This window comes from Otolemur garnettii, unplaced genomic scaffold (genome assembly GCF_000181295.1).
Source record: "Otolemur garnettii isolate 467f Iridium unplaced genomic scaffold, OtoGar3 scaffold00028, whole genome shotgun sequence".
NCBI lineage: Eukaryota > Metazoa > Chordata > Mammalia > Primates > Galagidae > Otolemur > Otolemur garnettii.
This window is the reverse complement of record NW_003852423.1, coordinates 13,584,938-13,608,055: the sequence shown is the minus strand read 5'-3', so window position 1 is coordinate 13,608,055 and position 23,118 is coordinate 13,584,938. Positions and strand designations below refer to the sequence as shown.

Sequence of the window (23,118 nt, the reverse complement as noted above, 5' to 3'; positions counted from 1 at the left end):
TTACCATCTGTGATCATAATGTAACTATTATGGTTTTTACCTTTATTCATATTTACCTTGTCTCACTGTCCAAATACTTTTCAGCAGAAGCCAGAAGGGGTAATGTGGAGTGGAGGGAAGAAGAATCAACCAATCAGGACTTTCCCTTCTGTGCATAGACTGCAGATTGGATGATATACTCCATCATTATCATTACTGTCTGAAGTCCATACTTTATTCAGCTTTCTTTGTTTGTTACCCAGTGTCTTTTTGTTGCTTCCAGGACACCTATCCAAGGACATTGCATTTAGTCATCATCACTCCTTAGGCTCCTCTTGGCTGTGACAGTTTCTCAGACTTCCCTCATTTTTGATGATGACCTTGACAGATTTGAGGAATAGTGGTTAGGTATTTTTTAGAATGTCCCTCAACTAAGATTTATCTGATGTTTTTGTCATTATTAGAATTGGGTTATATATGAGGTCTGACTATTAAGTTTGCAAACTTGTCCTAGAAAAAGTGCTACGTATCTCATTACTGAATGTCACTGCTGTCACCTTCAAAGTACTCCCCATGGGAAGCTATGTACTAATGCCAATGCCTTGTCCACCTTTCAAAACAATTGTGCAACTCTTTCTAGAATGGCCATCAAAGCTGTAATCATATTACCCTTTATGTCCTGAATGTGGTCAAAATGTCTTCCTTTCAGTATTTCTTCTATCTTTGAGTAATGAAAAAGCCTTTGGGGACCAGATGAAGTGAGTAGTGAGGGTGTTCCAATATAGTTATTTGTTTACTGGCTAAAAACTTTCTCACAGACAGTGCTGTGTCAGCTGGTGAATTGTCATGATACAAGAGCCATGAGTTTTTGGCCAAGATTTTCAGTTAAGATTTTTCTGTTTCTCAATCAATGTTTCTTTCGTCTGCTATGGTTCTCACAGTTAGCTAATGATTTTGGCACACAGTTTGACAAATTTTTGCAATGTTTTTATCAGTTGTACTCCTTACTGGCCACCCTGACCTCTCTTCATCAGGGATGCTTTCTCCACCCTCAGAAAAACATTTAATCCATTTTTACCCCATAGCTTTCTTTATGGCATATCCCCATAAACGTTGACTAACATGTCCCTGATTTCACTTCCACTCTTGTCAAATTTCACAAGAAATTTATTGCTTGTTTATTGCTCTGATTCAATTTTGACATTCTCATGACAGCTCACAAAATCATGCAACAATAATGGATGCCACTCAGCAAGACACTGCCACGCAACCACACAAATACAGCTGTGAGACACCGATAGACCAAGGTTATGAAACCTTACTGAGTTGTTTGCATAGTGCTGCTGATGTAAGCGCACAATGGCAAGTTTGTAAACTTAATTTTCAGAGCTCATATGTTGGAGAGGAAAACCATAGAGGTGAAGTTCTATTTGCAGTACAAATTAATTTTCATCACATAATGAAAGGGTATATACTACAGACACAATGTTTTGCTATTAATGTCACCCTTGATCTCCTAGATGAGGTCATGTCTATCAGATTTCTCCACTGTAAAGTTACTCTTTCATTCCTTTTCTAGACTATACTTTTTTGAAAGAATGTCATTGTCCAGAGCACACCTGGGGCTCCTTCTCCTTGAGGGAGGCATAGCTACATAAATTATTTATAACTGTTCTGCATATGATATTTGTCTATTTCCCTGCAAAGATTTATTTATTCAATTGTTTGTTTATGTCAGTATGGACTAATGGATATTTATTTTATACTTTGTTTAGAATCTGATATGTCCTTATTTATTTTGTTGTTCATATTGTTTGGTAGATGCATTTAGGTAGAACTTTTTTGTCTATGATTGTATTTGTTTTTGAGCACTTTTTTATTTTCTGGCTCTATAAGATGTTCCAGGGGACATTTTGTGTATTTTGTGCCCTACTCCTAAAGGCAGTTATTTCTACAAGGACCCCTGGTTGTTTTTATTGGAGAATGCTATTAGAAACTAAGATCTGGGTCGTGGATGTATTTATTGCTGCTAGACTCTTTCAGCTGATAGAGCAAGGACATATATGTCCTCACCCAGGCATATGAACATATCTATAAATATTTTTAACTTAATCTATACCTGCATTAAACTAAATATGAGTTCATGTTGATGTCTCCATGAGAGAGGATACCTGGGAAAAGTAAGGTTTGAGAGAACAGAGGTCTTCTCAAGAAGACCTCAAGGATATACCTACAAGGTTCACCCCATGGTGACTCGGCTCTTAAGAATTTGTAAAAAATTTTAATTTCCTAGGATCTGAAAACTAATGCTTCCTTCTGCTTCTGTAAAAGCCTGCAGTTCTGTAAAATCTGAGCCCACTTCTCCAGCTTGATTCAAACTGACCAATGAGCAAGTTACCCATAGGCTGGAACTTTTTGACTGCAGATAAAAAGGAGAAGACTGAGCCAGTTGCAGACTGAGGCCATTGTGGGACTCTGGGTCTGCCATTGCTCCACCAGCTGGAATAAAGCCCTTCCTCTTTTAAACAGTGTTTGGGTGTTGTTTCTCTCCATTGGGCCTCGTCTTCCTGCAACACCCAACTTTAATCCATTACTGCGTAGATCATTTTACCCTTCTGTTTTTGCTTATATGTAAATTCCCATACCAATAGTTTTTACCACCCACTCTCCATGTACATTATTTTTTGATTCCAATATACACATAAAGTGGTATTAGAATTGTTAACTGGTGCCCCCATGGGAGGCAACTGTTATCAATTAGAATACAGTGTTTGTATGCAGGTTCTTTGGCCTTTAGTCTTATAAACTCTACTCACATCCAAAGTTAGGTAGGTGAGCATTTTGTCCTCCACCCTCTTTAATGAGATTGTTTTCTACATTTGCAATGCATTTAGATTGTCTTGTTAACAGTTTGCATTCCATTCTGAGATCCCTCCAGCCTCCTAAGTAGTTTTTTTAATTTGCATACATTTTTTCACTTCCTGTGCTATAAAGTTTCATGTTTTGATAAATGCCTAGTGTCAAGTATCTACCACCACAGTATCCTATAAAATAGTTTCAATTCCCTAGAAATCCTCTGTGTTTCGCTTATTAACCATCACTTCTCCATCCAACCCCTAGAAATCTCTGATGTTTTTATAATCTCTAGTTTTTCCCTTTTATGAATGTCAGTTAAATGAAATCACACAGGATGCAGGCTTTACAGACTGATTTCTTCACTTAGCAATATGTGTTTAAGATTCCTTCGTGTCTTTGTATGCCTTGAAAGTTCATGTCTCTTTTATTACAATGAATAATTCCATTGTATAGATAAACCATAATTGGTCCTTTCAATCATTGAAGGACATCTTAGTTGCTTTATTTGTGGCAATTATGAATAAAGCATCTACAGAAATTCACGTGTAGGTTTTTATGTGGACCTAAGTTTTCAATCACTGGGTAAACATCTAGGAGCACAGTTGTTTCATTCTATGGTAAGTCTATGTCTAGCTTCATAAGAATCTGATCGCACTTCTCAAGTCTTCCAAAACAGCTGTATGTTATTTCACATTTCCACTAATAAGAATGAGAGTTCCTGTTGCTCTGCATCCTCCCCAGCAATGCATAATGTCATTTTCCCCCTTGTAGTTTAGCATTGTACAGGTATATAGTAGTTTATCATTGTTATCTTAATTTGCAATTCCCTAATGGCAAAAATTGTTGACCATATTTTCCTGTGCTCATTTGATATGTGTATCTTCTTGGGTGAGAAGTCTGTTAAGATCTTTTGCCCATTTTTAAATTGGAATATTTGTTTCCTGTTGTTGAGTTTTAAGAATTCTTTCTATATTTGGATATAAGATTATATGTGTTTGGAAATATCTTCTCACTGTTGTACTTTTTTAGCACTTAGGGACTGAGCATCACTTTCTAACACTAAAAGCTTGCATATAACACTAGACACTGTTAATGGTGTGCCTCTGCTTACTGTGTTTGCTTTGCTATTCCCAAATGTGACTCCACTGCCCCTCTCACTTTCTTAAGTCTATCCATTCATTGTCAAAAAATCTAAGATTGGCAGTGTCTTTATGTGAAAAGTCAAGGTGATGGGTGGGATCGCCTCTATGGTTTATTTTACAAGGGTACAAGTGAATCTTTCTAAAAGCAGAGTATGAATGTCTTAACTCAATAACTAAGAAAATGACATGAAGGTTATGTTAACCAGTTTGATGAGAGTATTTCAAAATGTATATGAAAACAGCACACTGTACCCCATGATTGCATTAATGTACACAGTTATGCTATAAGAAATAATAAAGGAAATTTGAATGGGAAAGAAAAAAAAAAGTCAAGGTGATAATATGTCTATTCATCTATCTGTCATAACGTTCCCAGTCAGAATCCTAACTTGTTTGTTTTCTGGTTTTCGGAGGAAACAAACAGGTCAAGAGGAAGTTACATTCTGGGCACGGTGTCTCATGCTTGTAATCCTAGCAGTTAGGGAGGCTAAGGCAGGAAGATTGCTCAAGCTCAGGGATTCAAGAGCAGCTTGAATAAGAGTGAGACCCCATCTCTACTAAAAATAGAAAAACTAGCTGGGTGTCATGGTGGGCACCTGTAGAACTAGCTATTCAGGAGGCTGAGGCAAGAAGATTGTTTGAACCCAAGAGTTTGAGGTTGTTGTTAGCTACAATGACTCCACAGCACTCTACCCAGGGCAGAGTGAGACTCTATCTCAAAAAAAAAAAAAAAAAAAAAGAGGAAGTTGCTTTCAGTATTTAGGTTGTGCCATGACATTGTGAGCCTAACAGTTGTCTGTCTTCCTTTCCATGGGCTCCAGTCATCAAGCCTCCTTTGCGTCATTTCAAACGTCCTGCTTACGCATCTAGCTCCTACGCACCTTCAGTCCCAAAGAAAACTGATGAGCATCCTGCAAAGTACAAGATGCTGGATCAGAGGATCAAAATGAAAAAGATCCAGAACATCTCACGTAACTGGAACAGAAAATAGATTCCGGGCAAGAAGAGAAGGAGTGAAGGAGGGCCCAGCCAGGTGCCTCTCAGCACTCACTGGCCACGGAGGATGTGCCTCCAAGACCCTTGGACACAACTGGGGCAGGTACTAGCATGGTTGACTTCACTAAGGCAAATCAAAAGCCTTCGTGGTTCCCCTTTGTCATTCCCTTATACACTCATCAATGGTTGGATTCAGGATCAACTCAGACTTCAGCACCAAATTAGTTAGAAGGCTGTTTCATGTGGCTTTTATGGTATAGTCTTTCAGCATCTAAATGGGACCAAAATTCAAATGATAATGATACAAACTGTTCAGAAAAAATGAAATTCTTCCTGGTGCCACTTTTTTCATCCTTAAAGGTTGAAGTGCCCCAATAAGAATACTGGTTTAATAATCACCATATTAAGAAATGCATTCATAAAAAATGTCTTTTTAAATGTTACACACACCTACGTAAAATTTAAATACATTTGTTTAAAATTCCAATAAACATAACTTTTGAAGTAAATTCACTCAAAACAAAAGTTGTGCTCTGACTGTAACAATCTTAAAGGGAAGAGAAGAGTAGTGAACTGTGTTCGAGGATATTTCAGAATTCAGGCTTTACAAAGCAGGTCTAAGTTAAATAAAAAATCAAGACCTGTTTGGTTTCTAACCCAGGGCCTCATGCCCAGTAGCCTCAGTGTAACTTTAAGGATTTAAAAGTTTGCAGGAGATGCATTTGGCAGCTTTCCTCTAATCCTTTACTTCCACCCACAGTAGCAGATGCTAAAAATCATACCTTAAAGAGTCCAGGTTTGAGATTCACCACAGGAGACGTCAGTTTGGTTCTGTGGTCCTAGAACAGGTGAGGATAAAATGCAGAACCTAGTTTTAATCGCTTATTTCCAGATTTTTCTCCATTAACTCTAGAGATGCCTTTAAGTAAAATTTCAGATCATCTTCTCAGTAGATAACAAACCTAAAGCCCCTTGGGGTCCCAGTTGCACTCACAGCTGTCAGTGGAATAGAAGGCTTTCTAACTCACCTCCCTTCATGGTGACCTCTTCAACCCTCTGTGTCTCTCTCTAGAGTTTCTACTTTAAGGCTTAAATCAAAGAAATGACAAGGAACAGTTCAAGACCAGAGATAGCTTCCAATCCCTTTAGAAACAGCCTTGTGCAGCAGAGAAACTAGGTTTGTTCTCAGGCAGTTCTGATCTTCGTCCTGTTCTGTCTATAACTAATTGCAGGTCATTGGCCTAATTGTGTAGTTTTTTAAACCCTCATTTTGCTTAATGAGAAAGTGGGATTTATAATCCCCACTCTGCATTTTGTGATGAAGATTAACGATAGTGTAGCCTTAGATTATTATTGCCCAGGCTGGGGAGTAACAGATGCACAACAGAAGTAGCTAAGAGCATCTCACATTTAGGATAAGCTCTCCAGGACAGCTCCACAAAGAAGCTGTTTGTTCCTTGCTGGCCACAACCTCCAAGGCTGGACTGTAAAAGGTTTCGTATTCTCTCCTCTCATTGCTCACAGTTCCCTTCTAATAAATTGCAGCTATTCATGTTGAGTGAGCTCTAGAGTTTGGTGCCCATTGTGCTATTGAGCAGTTTGTTTATAATGTGCTTTTCGATGTATTTCAGGGAAATTTAATTGCTAAACAAAAAGACAAATCACTGTGACTTTGTTGTAAGGGAGGCAATTATAATTCTTAGCTCCCTGCCTGGTTTCTGGACAAGAAGACCCTTCTTCAAGCTGAGGGTGTCTACTGCATCTGAATTAGGTTAATTCAGTAGGTAATTTCTACCTTGTGACACAGAGACATTTGGCTCCACCATGGGGAGGCCTGTGGCGGTAGTGGCCTCCTCAAATGATATTTCTCATTAATCTCTCCATAGTTCTGTCTTAGATATTGAGACTCCATGTGGTTGTACTTTCCTGTCCGTGCTTCTTGATGTTGGAAGCCATGTTTCTGGGAGAGAAAGTAAGCTCCTACTGTATTCCTTTCTCCTAAAATATGATTTTTCAATCTTTGCTAATGTTTTAATTGAGCAGATGTATAGATGTTGAGATTCTGCACTGTTTGTAAAATGCCTCACGTTTTTGGCATGATGGACTGTATAGAAATGCAGATTATATTCTTATAGTAAATAAAAAGATGCTTTTAAAGGACTTTTCTTTGTCATGAGTCATCTTTTTCTTCTAGGGAATTCTGAAATTCATTTGAGAAAAGGTAGATTTTACCTAAAGTTTAGCACTGTTCATCCCTGAATATCTTGTCAAGGTTAGCAGTATAACTTACTGTTTTCAATTTGCTTCCTAATAGTGTAGGTGATAGCTTTTTGTAAAAAACCTCTTCTTCCCTACAAAGCCAGTAAATGAATTTGTTAATGTGAATAACCCACAATAGGGATTAGTCAGCAGGTGGACATCTACGTTATCAACTCAGTTGATAGCATCCCACTAACTACTGCCTGGCTACTAGTTAGGAATTGGGAATTTAGAGTTAGAAAAACTTATAAGTAAGTTTTTGTTTGCTGAGTTACATAATCTCTTTAGACTTTAGTTTCTTCAGCTATAAAATGAGTATAATAATACCTGATTCAATGTAGCACAAATCTGGCTATATAGCAAGGACTCAATAAATATTAGCTATTACACATATTTCTTGGAAATAGAGTGAAGTGTAATAAAAAGAAGTTAGGCTTTTGAGTTCAAAACAATATCCCTTATTAATTCCATGACATCAGGGAGATAATCTTCAAGTCCAGTTAAAAGGAGTTAATAATTTAACTGTGCATTGTCCATCTGGCTGTTCCCACAGGCACTGGTTTCTGCATCACCCTGTGCTTTAATATTTAATACATATTCCTGTATTCATTGGGAAACTCAACATCCCTGTCCTCAAGGATCCCTTTATCTGTGCCCTCACACCCTTGGTGTTCTTGGGTCTCCATCTGGTAGGTAGATTGCCAGGAACCTGGCTCTCTCTCCTAGGTATAAAGGACAAGGGCAGGTCCCCCAGGCCTCCATCTCAGTTCACCTGAACCCTGATTAATCACACCTGGGCGGAGGGATCACCCTACAAATCTGCCATTCAGAGCTTAGTGTGCCAACTACAAAAAGATTAGAGGACTCTGTAGCCCACAGGCCAAGCTGTATAGAGTCTTGAGGGTGACCTTAAGCTTTGAGACCTTAACAGCCTTGAAGCTAACAATCATGACATGAGCTTAAATTTGCATTGCTGTCCAGACCGTCACCATATGCTTTGAGAGAGAGGAGGTCCACATGTGCAGTAAGACTCTTGTTCCAAGGTAACCTCTGACTGACGAGGTGGGCCCAATCCAGGCAGTATAAAACAAAACCCCAGACCATAAGCAAGGCCTTTTTCTTGTCGTGACAAAGGGGCCTAGCATTGTCTATGGCAAATGTATCTTGCTTTGTAAAACTTCTTACTCTGTAAACCTATCTTTCTCTTTCTCAGTAAACTTTGTTTCATGCTTACCTTATTTTGTGGCTGGTCATTCTTTGGCCAAGAGCATCCCAAGAACCAAGGACGCAGGCAGCTTCTGGATCCCGACACAGATTATGGCCACTTCTTGCTCTCATGTCCTACTTTCCTCTGACTCTCTTACCTGCTCCCTGCCTCTTACTTTCTACAATGGCTGTCCTGTATTCTGTCCCTGGATACCCTATGTCATTCCCTATGCCCAATTGCTTTATTCTTCCAAAGTTCTCCAACACAGGCCACTGCAAAGAACAGACTTTTCCTGAAGGTTTACGGTGACAGCACAGCAAACCTGACTGCTTCACCTAAAAACCAGACAACAGCAAACCACTAGTCTCCTCTGTGGAGGGTTTCTCCCAGGCTGTGGCTTCCTTAGGCAAAGATTTCCTCTGTCTTCTTGGACTTCTTCCACCAATGCCTTTCCCCACCCCTCCTGCATTTCAAATTTCTGGGAATGTGCACTGAGTTCCATTTCTCACACCCCATGCCACATTAGTGTGGGGCATTTTTAAGGCATATGAACTCTCTTTGCCAAACAGTGGGCATTTACTCTGCGTCCCACACCTATAAGCATAAAGAACACACAGAATCTTCAAAATGGCAGCTTTTCTCTTCAACATAATTCAATTCTTAGGCTGGAACGATCCCTGTAAGAAAAGAACAGTATAAATAAGTATCTCTCCTTCTTCCACCACCCTCCCTCCCCTTTCTTGCTCACTCCACTGACCTTGCCCAGGATTTCTGATCATTTATTTCTCCCCCTCTACTTTATAATACCAACCATACAAAGGCAGGGCAGTGAGCATCACTTACACAATGCTCAGAGAAGGCTAATTCTCTTCTCATCCTACTGTAAGCTTTATCATGAGCACATTCACTCAGCTTCTAAAATAGAAAAGGCATGCTAGCACTCCCATTGCTGTGACTGTAGACCCTGCAGGGTACAAAGAGAGGGTGGAGATGGTTGATAACTATTTTTAAGTCTGTGACTTCCATACAAATCGCTGTTCTTGAGGCAGATAGGAAGCCACTTATACCTGCAAACCTTCAGTTTGTTTCCCATTGGCTGTAACTTTACCTGATCAATTATATTTCCTTTGATCCATTTCCAGTGAAAAAAGTACTATTGGCCAACCTTTTAAATTTAGTGGGTGTTTGTCAAATGGTTAGAAGTGAGGATGCCTTAGGGCTGTTTATTGAGGGTGAGCAAAGGATCAACAGCTTGGCTTCTAGGTTTGACCCTGGGCACAGCTCCAAGTGCCCTCAACAAGGCCAGGTGAGGCAAGAGAAGGCCCTACAGTATCCTAGATGGAGGAAGTGGGCCTTAGCTGCTGATTTATTTTTAAGACTGATCTAGGAGACTTATGAGTATTCATTTTAATTTTGTTACATTCAAAGAACACGAAAAGTTGCTTTTGGGGAATAAAAAGTGATAATAACTATGACATACTCTCCTCATCTGCATATTTTAACTTCATATATATTTTAACCACATCTTTAGCTCATAATATTCAACTTGGATTCTCTATGAATTTTTGATGGCATCCTTTGTTTTGTAGTCCTGAATGAGAGATTCACCCAATCCGAGCTTTTAGAAACACCTCATCTAGAAATCTGCTGTTATGGGAGGAGTTCATTGATGGTCATTGCCCTTATAGCAGCATCTCTTATGACTCATCAGATAAAGGAAGATTTCAAACTTTAAGACACAAAGGTAAAAGGATACTAAATCAGTATATAACAGTGGAGACAATTACATGCGATCAAAACAGCTAAAAATCTGAAATATAGAATACTGCTCTAGCACAACAGATTTAAAAATTCAGCTAGTATTTTCTGAAAATACATCAGGTTTCTAGGTTCCAACATTTATAACAAAACTGTGTGAAAAGACGTAATAGTCCTTATTTCTGATTGAGACTCAGAAATGGAGACTCAGATGGGCTAAATTTCTTTGCAGAAAGTTTTCAGAGCTAGTAAGATACAAAGGAGATTGAACTGAGGTCCTTTGACTGTATTGCTGCATGGTTTTTTCCATACACCATGTTCTTCCCACAGGCATTTTGGGTGTACTTCTTCCCTGAGCCTGTTCATCACCATCATGAATTGCTCATAGCTTAGCCATGCTCATGTCATCCAACACAGATTTCAGGACCAACAAAAATAGCACGAGTCTTCTTAACACACCAGACTGTCAGTATCCCTCTTTAAGTCCATATCGTGGCCTTTACTGAGCCCATATCATGAAGCATTGCTGGGAAAAGTCTTAGGATTGCACAGACATAGCCGCTAGCACACCCGTACTCAGTCTTCTGTGGACTTTGCTCATGGAGGGCCTCTTCCTCCCGTCCCACCAGTTGATCCAAATGGATGGCTCTTTCTTCAGCTTCTTACTTCCTTTTCCCTGTCTCTCAACTAAGGCATGAAAAAGGCACGGTGCATGTGGGGAAAACATTTCCTAATTACTCTGCTTCCCACCCCTGTGGTTATCTGACTCTCTACCATCCTTTTATTCTTCCCTGACGTCTCAGAGGAAGACATATTTCTTCTCCCATTTAAAACCTGTTTTCAACATTGAACCGTGTCCTTTTCCTACCACAAAATACCCTCAAATCCAATGTTCATGGAAAACTAGTGATGAAATCCAGCCATTAAGTAGATGGATACCCAAACTGCCCAAGCACGATGATGTTTCCACAGGCCTATTGCTCTTGAACTTTCTGAAGCCTTTCACAATAACGGCCACACATTTTTATTTAGAAACTCTCCACTCTTGGCCTGTGTGCAGTGCATTTCCCTGATTTGTTTTATACTTCCCTGCTTTGCCATTGTCTACCACTTCTCCTACTCAGAGGACTTTCCCCGAGATTATGCCAGCAGCCTCTTTCTCTTTCTCGGACAGATTTTCCCATAAATTGTATCCTTTCTTAGGATGTTAACCACCAACTTTATCAGCTTGACTCCTGCATCTATAAATCTGTCCCTATCACTCTCTCAATCCTCTACCTGCATTCCCAACCCCCTGTTGAACTTTTTCATCAGAGTGTCTTGGAGATACCGTAAGCCTCACTTTCAAATTCTTCTGCTGCTCTCGTACTGTCCTCTTCCTGCTGTATGTTTCTATTATTGCTACCGAGACCGGGTTCCCTATTCAGAGCTTCACAGGGACCTCCTCCCCCCTGCCCCCTATTTTCTAGGCCTCAGCAAACAGACCTTTCCAGACTGCATTCTCTGGACTCAAACAAGATCAGAAAAAAGCAGCCTGGTTGGAATCTCAGCTTGGCAGTCTCCTCCTGGAGTGAAAAACATGCACTTTGCTTCCTCACTTGAGACAGGGACTGTGAAGACACATTCATTTGCTGATCAACCTGGGCAGAATGTTTTCTGCCCACTGGCCCCCAGCCAAAGGTGATGTACATTCCCAAGACTCTCTGCTCACAGGCAGTATATGAGCCCCTGGACTAAATGCCCAGGTGGGCTTCTCACTCCCGTTCCCCCACCTCTACTGCCAGAGGTTCGGTTGCCTTTCTTTCTTATCTATTTATTTCTCTGTCATTAAACTCTGTCCTGACACTATCTGCATAGTCCATGGCTTCAGACTTCAAAGCCTGAGACAAAAAGAATCTGACATCCAAAACAGAGAAATTCCTCCAGCAACACCATGACCATTTCCCTAGCCACCCATTCTCAAAGTCATTTACATTCCCCCAAAGCCATCTTCACTTTCCTCACTGATTCTTCTCCGGGATTTTGCAACCACCTACAGGTTCCTTCCTTAGGAATCATGACCTTCTTTGCAAGAGGTGGCATTTCCCTCTATTTCAGACTTTTCCTAGAACCATAACATTCACTTCCAATGACCTGTGGTGGAGGCTTTATCAAGAGAAACAGGAGGAGCAAGTTTGCCAGTGCATATATTCTCCTCTGTTGGGGAAGTTTGTCCACTGGGTCCTTGCCCAGTGGGCTTCCGACAGAGTAAGACACAACACCTGTCCATGAGCACCGGAGAGCTTGCAGGGACATCTGGGTGTATCTGCTACCTCACACAACATCTGCCTTCACCATGCTCAGGATAAAGCGATCACATTAATGTCAAAACGTTTGCATTCGTGAATCCTAAGCCACGAAGAGATGCAAAACCAATGGGCTATTCTGTTTAAGGAACAAATATGTAGGGAAGATATTGATTGTGTCTTTCCCAGAGGACAAAGTTCAGCATGAAGTGACATCTATTCCTGTCAGCACAGTGTCGCACCACACACCTTCGCGTGTGGCTGCCCCTGGACTGAGCCAGGTCTATTCTTATTTTTGTTCATCACTCCTTTTTTCTGACATTTCTTCTAAGTGTTTTTCACCTGTGGAACCCAAACCCTAATCCAAGGCTCAGCAGAAAGTTCTCCCTTCTCTGGGACTCAGTCACTGATCTCCCCAAGTAAAAATTACCTTTTGCTTGATTAATCCTCGTAATGCTCTAATGCACCCTTCTACCTCAAATTACATAGATCTTAATTCATCCCTACTACACTTGTGTGACCATTTTCTTGAGAGCAGGGACTGTCCTGTTTCTTTGTCTTATTTATATCTTATGTTGTTATCAATATAGTGCTTTGCATAAAACAGATCCTGAAATGTAATGAGAGGACGTGATACCTATTGGGAGTAACAGTGAGGTAGAAACTGTGTAAATTTGTGAAAACCTTCCTTATAATTCTCTGTCTCTTATGGCAGGCCATCACTAATTTTTCTCACCGAGCCCAGAAATGGCCTCAGAAGCCTTACCAATGCAGAGCTCCAGGCAATTGGTTCCAATCCACTGGAATTTTCATTCTGTTAAAATCAATTAGCATCTACGGATGAAGAAAGAGCATAATTTTGCCTTTGTCTTAATGTTCTGTTATGCTGATTAAACAGCCTTTCATGTGTCAAAACCTCATTTGAGTCAGAAAAACAGATACATGCTTAAAGATTGCAACTTTGTTCTTAAAACAATGCTGCTTTTTTCCTCACATACAAAGAGGGTACTGCCACCTGTCCCTGTCAGCCAAGGCGCAGAGATGGGGATAAGCCCACTGAACTTTGTTAGAAGGCTGGCGATTCTGGAGAACAGTGATGGTAGCCTCTATAAGACGGTTCTGTTCTTCTGTTTCCAAAATCACAATTTTTATACATGAAAGTTCAAAATAAAAACCGTGGTAATCTTTATCTTAAACGATAATAATCAGCATAACACAAGACTCAAAACAACATTTCGATTCAAAAATTAATCTCCTAAATCCAACCTCTTGAGCTACTCAAGATAGGCATCTTTAGGGTGGGAGTTAAATTTACAAAACAGTAAGAATGGGAGACAGGGGGTGAAGGTCAGGCAGGACTTAAAGTGACCAGACCAGGTGTGTCATTGTCGTGTCTGCCCCAGCCTGACACTCCATCTCTACTCACTGTATGTGCTTTCACAGGCCTGAGAACATCCCCTTTAGAAGCAGGTAATTTGTCTAGGCCATTCTGTCCCTCGAACATCCCTCCCATGAAAGGTCCATAGTTTCCAGTGAAAGAGGATACCCAAGAAGGTTGAGGTCTGTCCTCTTCTAAAGGAGACCACAAGGATGCACCTGCAGGGTCCTCTCCATGGTGACTCAGTTCTTGGGAATTTGTAGCCTTAACTTCCTAGAACTTGGAAATTTCCAAGTTCTGTGAAATTCTGTAGTTCTGTAGGGGCTGGAATAGCATCTCCTGCTTAATTTAAACTGGCCAGTGAGAAGGGTACCTGTGGGTGGAACTTTTTTGACTGTCAATAAACGGGGAAAGACCAAGCCAGTTGGGGAGCGTGGCCATTTGAAATTCTTCTATGCCATAAGCTTCTGGCTGGTGAATAAAGCCCTTCCTCTTATAAACGTGGTGTTGGGTGCTCTTTCTCTCTGTTGGGCCTCATCTTCCTGCAACAGCAGAATTTTGGAAACAAATGTCAGAGTCCAATCTCATTATTTCCTAAAATAAGCTAAACATGCCTTGGGTTATGCTGACTTAGATAACACAGTTGTGTTTTCAGTAAACAGCCTCTCAGCTGAAAAGAATTTGAATGTTAATAAGCCAGATAAAATGGTGTCACTGAAAGACCATGAAGCTTTGCTCATTCTGGAAATGAGGTTGAAGCCATGATGATCTTGAAAGCACATGTAGTGAGAATAAGATGCAGTCAGCCAAGCTAGGGCCTAGGGGGCATAGCTGGTCTGGTCCTAGGTCCTGCCTGACCTTTGCCTCCAGTCTCTCATTCTTATTGTTTTGTAAATTTAGCTCCTACCCTAAAGATGTCCATCTTGAATAGTTTAGGAAGATTGCTTTTTAGTTTAGGCAATTGATGTGTGAATCAGAAGTGTTGCAATAGGTCACTGAGTTATGCTGATCATTATTTAAAATAAGAGTTAATGTGGTCCTTGCAAAGTTTAGGAGGATTGTTGTAATAGATTGTCACTAAGTTGTGCTGTTTATTATTTAAAATAAGAGTTAATGTGGTCTTTGCTTTAAACCATTATGTATAAAACTGTGATTTTGGAAATGGAAGAACAGAACAGTCTTGGAGAGGATACTCTCACTGTTCTTTAGAATCCTGGCCTTCTGACAAAGTGTGGTGGACCTATCCTCATCTCTGCATCGTGGCTGACAGTGACAGGCAGCTGGGTCCTCTTCATCCTGTAATAATTTAATGGCTTAAGGACTCGGGTAAGGCACACACACTTAAAAATTATGCTGGTTTATTTAATTTGGTGGAATCAAGTTTCAGGGCTAACTGGGCTAATCACAGTCACTTCTTGGGCTACACTGCCCCCTTGTGTCTTGAAGAGGCACGAGGTTTAGGCAATCCATGGTAACAATTTTTAGCTGGATGAATGTTGAATCTCAGAATTTACAAGGGTGGGCCGGCAGGGAAGAATATCATTTTCATCCTGAAAAGAGTGTCATACATTTATGTCTAGGTTTGTTTCTGTATCAAACACAGACAGGGCTTAGGTTCTTTACTAGTTCTATTTCTATTTATGGGCAAGTGTATAGGTGTGTATATAGATATCATATACACATACAGTAAGACACCTTAACTTGTGAAAAATAGAGTTTGGGAAAATAGTGGGAGACAAACTACAGGAATTTTGGTGCATATAACAAAAACATCACTATAAACAAAAGATAATATTCTTACTTCCCTGAAATTGCAGGGGGATACTTACATATTAATTTTACTTTTTTGACAAAACAGAATTGGGTGAGTGTGTGTGTTCACATTTGTGTGTGTTCACTGCATCCTGCAGGCAATGTTTCCATGCTCATGTGATATTATTAATATAACTTCAGTTGTTGACAACATGTCTCTAGTGTCCTTGAAAGCTGTCATTTTCTCTTACACTCTGGTTGACTCTCCTCATCTTGATCGCAGCAGGACAGCAGCTTCAGGCATCTGAAGGACAGATAAGCACATTCCAAAGAGGGGAAAGAGCAAGACCCAGGAGCACACACTCCATGAACTGGAAAGGGCAGTATCACAGGGCACAGTGAACAATTAGGAGGCTAGCAAGAGGTGAACCCATCAGAATGAGAACTGAATCACACAGTGACTTAGTGGCATGTTAGGGATTACGGCCTTGATATTAAATGTAATAGAAAGATTCTTTTACAAAAATTGTTGGGTTCCCAGAAGGATAAAATCCCTATTTTGCAAAGACCTCTGTGGCTCCCATAAGGAGAATGAGTTGGAATGTTAGATAGTAAGCAAGGGATCTCTGACATTGCCTTAGGGACAAAGTGGGTACCTCGCCTTGGTGCTACCTGGAGTAATTGCCCCACTTGGCATGAAGGACAAGGGCGGTTCACTTGTGGTGCTGCCCCACCTTAATCCTGCCCCTAGTAACTACCACGCCTGCCGGAAGGAGGAATGCTGCCAATCTGCACAAGAACTCGGGAAATTCCCCAGCCTGGGACAGGCAATCCAGGAACAATAGGATTGAGAAGTGACCTAGAGTAACTTAAGGCTAACTTTCATGGCATTACATACTCATAAAAGTGGTTCCATGGTGACATCTAAAGAATCACTGGGAGGGTCCAACCCAGACAGTATAAAACAGGACCCCAAACTTTACCAGACCCCTTTTTGTCATGACAAGGTGCTCATTCCCCATCTGTGACAAATGTACCTGCCTCTGTAGACCTATTTCTTGCATTTTCTCTGTAGACCTACTCTTTTCCTCCCCAGTAAACCTCATTTTGTGCTTACCTTGCTTTTGATGTGTCTGGTCATTCTTCAGCCAAGAACTGAACCCAGAACCAAGAACACAGACAACTACCAAAACCCAACAGGAAGAGGTAAAGAGAGAAAACTAAGAAGCCCATGAAAAGACCACAGAAATGGGGAGAATTAAGGCCAGGGGAGGAGGTGGCATTGGAAATGGAGAGGAAGTTAGATTTGATGTGAACTTGGGAAACAGAATCAACAGAACTTGGATGGGAGACTGAGGAAAAGGGTCAATGATGACTCCTGAGTTTTTGCATAAGTGAGAGTAGAGGGAGCACTTGGAACTCTTTCTGGAATGGTCATCCAAGCTGTCATTGTACAAAGTCTGACAATTAAGTTAACAAACTCATCTTAGAAAAATTGTTTTCAAGGGTGGACAAGACACTGGCCTCAGTGACTAGCTTTCTAAGGGGAGTACTGTGAAGGCGACCACAGTGATGTTCAGCACGGAGGGATGAAGCACTTTTTCTAGGATGAATTCATGAATTTAATTGCCCAAACGTATATGCACACACCATACCATTGCCATTTCCCTTCTTCATAACTCTTGGCTCCAGTCTTGAGTACCATTCATCCTTCTATTCCAGAACATTGGTTGAATTCCTCCACTGTTCTAGGTGCTGAGAGTGCTGCCACAGTGACGGAGACAAAAGTGTTAGTCTCAGGAGCTCTTGCCCAGAAGTTTAGGAACAAATAACTGCCAAACAACGTGAGGAGGGCTGTGCCCAAGCTGCAGAAACAGAAAGACGTGTGACCTCTGGGGGGTGTTGTAGGAAGAGAATTGGGTGTATTTGGTTTGCTCTCCTGCCAATGTCTTCTGCAGCCATTTCTCATCCTATATACACATTTTACCTTTCATTCCAATTATACCAAATTTCTTGTCATTCCTATGTATGCTCATTTCTTCTTGGCTCCTAGGATGAGCCTCGTAGCTTCCTAAAAGTAAAAGAAATCACCCTGAGTATAGGCAGGTCAACTGCAGGCTAGTATGAACCTCAGTCACCACACCCTGGTTAGAAGAATTTTTAAAGAGATGATAGTGGGTAGAAATAAGTGAAAATACACTTGCAACTGAAAATCGAAACTAAGACATGAAGCAGCTGAAAACATAGTGGAATAAAATTTAAAGAAAAGCAAAATAAGAACTTGAGAGACTTTGTTAACAAAAGAATGAGGAAACTGATAGTCCTGAAAATAATTGAATGGATGAATTTATTTTAGAACAAGAAGATTTAAAACTTAAACATTAAAAAAAATGATGTTAAAAGACAGTAAAGGACTGAAAACAGATGAGGTAAGATATATATTATAAAACTTAAGAGAGATATAAAATTAAGACAAAACCAGGTAATCTAGTTGCCATCACCTCATGTAGACTCTTCAAATTTCTCATGAATAAAAATACTCAAGAAAGATTAAAAAAAAAGATGAAAGATCATGGCACACAAAATCTGAGACTAAAAAGATATTTCATCACATAATCTAGTAGGACTATCTTCAATTATAAAGATTGTGTAGAATTATGGTTAGAGCAAAACAACAAAATTACATGATAAATTTTGATAAGCAAAGTATTAAACATAAAATATGTAATTTTGATGGAAATGTATTTCTTCAGGAGAGAGTAAGGTGCTTTTCTTAAGTTAGTTCAGGGATGCATTGCAGGGTATTATTTATTGCTAGAACGATAACAGTGTTTCATTTTTAGCGTTGAGGAAACTAGTTCCCATAAATAAAGATATGGAAATGAATGAAGTTTTATTATAGTAATGTTCCTGAAATCTTTGAACTTTTTTCGAGTAACGTGCCAAAAAATAAGCACATGGTACTCTAGCATTCTGACAGCTTCAATAGATCCTATTTCAATTTTGTGGTAAATGACGAACTGGAAATTATTTCAGTCAAAGAAGGATTTATAACCCAGGCATGTGAGTCATTCACTTTCTTGATTTTTTAAAGTATACTAAAAGTTTTATCTAGACTCCTCAAATGATTATAAATTATATGTGTCTGTATATGTGTGTGTGCATAGCATATAAATATGTTAGTCATTCACATACTGGAAAAAAAGAAACAATTATAGTACTCCATTATCAATATTTTTTTCTTTTTTCATATTAGAGAGCAAGGCAGTGGGTCACTTTGTTGCCCACATTCTCCAAATACCAGCAAAGAACCCATTGCCATCCAAGGGTGTCCCCTGAAAGCCATACAGGGAGCTCAAATGCCACATTTTAACTCTCCATAGCATAAAGTTCAAGGGAGGACAAGGCCAGGGTTAGAGAGGGGCTTGTGGTGCTTTGGTTAATAGTTCTGAGCAATGATACTCGGGAAAAGTAAAGTCTAAACAGACAAATGGCTTCTCACAGAAGCCCCAAGGATACACCTGTAAAGTCCTTCCCTTAGTGACTTCGCTCTTAAGAATTTGTAGAAACTCAACATCCTGGGACCTTGACACTAATGTTCGCTTCTGCTTCTGTAAAAGCCCACGCCTGCCTCCTCCAGCTCAATTCAAACTGACCAGTGAGAAGGAGACCCACGGACAAGGAGTCCTTGGCTGAAGGGAAAAGGGAAAAGACAGAGCCAGTCGGGGAGCGTGGCTGTTTGGGGTTTTATCCTCCATGGCTCTGCTGACTGAAATAAAGCCCTTCCTCTTTAAACACAGATGCTCAGGTGTTTCCCTCTCTCTGTTGGGCCACATTTTCCCGCAACCTTTCCATGAGGCGTTCAGGCTGGCGTTTGTGACACGCCTTCTGTTTGTAGAGTGGGAGAAAGTGACATGGGAAATGAAAACGACATGAACGTGTAGACCAATTCTCAGGCAGATGAGTTTATGAGAGAGTAAAGTCAACAATCAGAAAACTAAATTCTTCAGAGTGTCTTATGTCAGGGTGCCTTTGGAAAGATCTTGGTACACATGGTAGGTAAATCCCTCTTGAAGATGCTATGTGAAGTAACCACTTCTGGTGCCTCTGTGGTCTTTCTTGGGTGAGAAGATTATTTCTAGGATTTTACATTTTGGTTTTTAGTTGGGGTGGCGGCTGGCACTGACTGGGTGTTCACCAAACCTGTTCCCTTTGGTTTATTCTCCTTTTCTCTGCCCTCTTCCCATTAGGTCAGCCATATGATGGAGCTCTGGCCAAAGGAATGTGGGGAAAGTGATGTGTGCCTTGTCCCTCAGCTCTGGCCCCAAACCTCCTTCACAATTCTCAACTAGTTTTGTGGCCTCATGAGCCACTGGATTCGGAGTTTGCAGTGGAAAGGTCTCAGGCCCCCAGCGGCCGGTAGAACCATGAGACGGAAGGTCTCTGAAAGCCTAAGTACAGGAAAGCATCTGCTACCCACATCCTGACCCCTGGTGGCCTGTAGCATGATGGAAAACAATTCTTTCACGTCATAATCCATTGATATTTGGTGCTATTTAAACATTTCAGAAGTTAATCCACCCTGTCGAACGAACACTCTTTTCTTTCAAATTTCTCCAAAACAGTGTCACTCCAACTATCCAAAGAACATACCCTTGACTTGACTTCATAGCTTCAGGACTTACTTGAGTTGGTGATAAAATGATGTATGTATTTTGTGTTTTAGGCTTTACATTTTAGGGGGAGCAACAGGGAATGCTGGTACTCTGATTGCTCATATTCCTAAATGATTTCTAGAGTTATTTTTGTAGTTTTCTAATATTTTGTTTTACTTCTCATCATTTTTTCACTAGCTGGAAAAAGTTTTATTTATATGCAATGACTAAAGACTCCACAAAAGAAATGAGTGCTACTCATGTGTATGTGTGTGTGCATATATAGATAGATAAAGATAAATAATTGTTCTTCTCAAGTCCTTGTGGATGTTGTTGTAAGTAATAAAATATTCTTGTGCTATTATTGAATTCATGATAGCTTTTTCTTGTTATTTTTAAAGGCAATATTTCCCCAAAGTCATACTATTAATATAGAAAAACACTGATTTAGACAACCTCTAATGTTTATTTCCATTTCTAAGTTTGTAGTGTGTCCCTTAACTTTGTCCTTTTACTTATAGGCAAATTTATTATGGTCCATTCTCTGATGACCCAGACTGAAAACTCATGGTACTTAAACAGGAAAATATTTTCTTTTATTTCTTAAAGTTAATACCATTGCAGTTTATTACAAATTTTGTTTGTCTTAGAATCTTTCTACGGCATTATGGAGTAAAAGTACAGATTGGCTGATGAATGCAAGGTCACAGCTATTAAAACTACCAGTGTGATATTTTTAATTCCAAATTTGATCAAGTCACTTCCTCTGTGTACAAACTCTAGGGGCCTCCCACTGCCATCAGAACACAGGCTGAGTGCCAACGGCAGCTGAGATGTCCTCTGACAGCCTCTCACCTTTGCTCCTCGCCCTCCCCCCACATGCTCCACGAGTTCTGGCTACTGCAAGTGCCCATCGTCCTCAGAGTCATTGCCTTTGCCTACCTTGTTTCCTCTGATTCTCCTGGGTCAGCTGGTGAGCCAGAACTGGCGGTGGGGAAGGATGGGAACCCAGCAGGCGAGGGCAGTATCTGGGCATGGTCCTGGCCAGGCTGAGCTGGTTAGGATCTCACTGTCTGGGCAGGGAATTGTAGTCAATTCAAGTCAAAGTTATAATCGTACGGGACAAGGAGGGGGCAGATGGTACTGGTGGCCAGAGGACTGAGAAGTCACCTGCACTGGGAGTGTGCTCTTAGGTGCCTTGCAAAGGACTCCTTTCATGCCATGGGCTCCCTGGCACACCACCTCTTGTACCCTGACTTCCTAGCACAGCACTATTACTGGCTTTATTCCATGCCTCCATGGCTCACTAGCTGTGTGACCTGGGACAGACAACCGAATCCTTCAAGCAACTACTCTCTAATGGATTCAGTGCACATCATAGTAGCTGAAGTGGTCACATTATAAACTGCACTAAAGCTCACAACACAGTGCCTGGCACATCGTCAGTGCTCAGTGAAGGGTTATCTATGTTTCCATGGAGAGTACAAGTGTTTCCAGGAGCCTTCTTCTTCTTTTTTTTTTCTTGTTCGAAAGGTCTTTATTGGTGGAGGGAGGGAGGCTGCGGAGCAGCACCGAGGAGGAGAGAAAAGAGGACAGAAAAGAGGGGAGAGAGATAAGGAGAGAGCGGGGAAGAGAAGAGAGAGAGTAGCATAGAGAAGAGCGAGGGAGATGAGAGGGAAAAGAGAGAGAGCAGAGAAGGAACGCAGAGAGAGGCAGGAAAGAGAGCTCAGGAGCCTTCTGAAAACTGGGCCAGTCTTCTCACCCAGGGTGCAGATTCTATGCACCCCGGAAAGGCCCTCTTGCCCCCTACCCTTTCTATAGCTTTTTCCTCAGTTGGCTGGTTCCCGAGTGAAGCTTTCCCCCGCTTGTTTAAAGATGTGATTGCCACTAAAATTCGCTCTGAAAAGCTAGGATATGCATGTGTGCATGTGTGTCGATGTACACGCGTGTGTGTATCTAAAATGTGCTGGTGATAGCAGTCACTGTCACCTCATGAGCAAGGTATTTCCAAGAGCCCCAGGAGAAGAACTAAACAGGTAATCATACACATGAGCTGAAAGTTGCCATTGGGTTTAGATGATGGAAGCCAGAGGTGGGGGCATGCCAGGAATGTGGGATGGGGGCAGTAAAGAGGAGTGTGGCCAGGAGGAGCCCCTGGGGTTCTCCAAAGAGAACAAAAACATTCTGAGCATCTCCTATGAGGAGGTCTCCATGGACAGGCTTCCACGTGCCAGTTCATCATATCCTTGGCACTTCTTGAGGCAGAAATTACCACTGTGATCTACCCAAGAGAAGATGAAAGTTAAGCATGTTCTGTGTCCCACTGAGGCTGCACACATGGCCAGAGGGGGTGCTACTGTTTGAATCCTGGTCTGCCTGGGCTCTCAGCCTTGATGCTTCCCTGAGGAATCTGTGGGCTTGCTGTCTTCCTGGCCCACTGTGGCCTTTTCTTGAAGTACTCGGTGCTGTAGGCATTTCTCCCCCTGGGATGGCCTTTCAGAGTGACCTCTCCTGGTGGTGTTTCTTGTCAGGTAGTGCCTGTGTCCTGAGGTTGGTCTTAGCCCTCCTCTTCCTTAGCCCTCTCGCCTCTCACATCCCTCTTCCCGGGTTTCCCTTTGGCCGGCTCAGTTGCTGGCCCGAGAGAGGTGTGAACTGGTCACCCTCTCAGTCAAACCCCACAGGGCTAGGGGATGGCAGTGGGGAGAAGAGAGGCACAGATTTTTATAGACTTCATTAATTTATGAGTTCCTGGAAGTAGGCCAGGAAGATGAACAATGGCTGAATGGGACAGCAAATAGATTACTGCTGAGTACCTGCTGTGTTTCTCAGGCTTTCTATGATCTTAGTTAAC

At 41.1% G+C, this 23,118-nt stretch overlaps 1 protein-coding gene across 3 annotated transcripts in view; it reads left to right on the top strand.

Moving 5' to 3' along the window:
* Positions 1-5,346, top strand: part of PDE1C (phosphodiesterase 1C) — a 651,334-nt gene extending 645,988 nt beyond the window's left edge. For 2 of the 3 annotated variants that reach the window (XM_023512469.1, XM_003788562.2), the window contains exon 19: positions 4,799-5,277. In XM_023512469.1, coding sequence (XP_023368237.1) covers positions 4,799-4,968 — 170 coding nt within the window. In that variant the 3' untranslated portion in view covers positions 4,969-5,277. Of the gene's footprint in view, positions 1-4,798 lie in introns of all 3 variants that reach the window. The other variant, XM_003788560.2, reaches the window with a different exon arrangement.
* Positions 5,347-23,118: the final 17,772 nt, after the last annotated feature.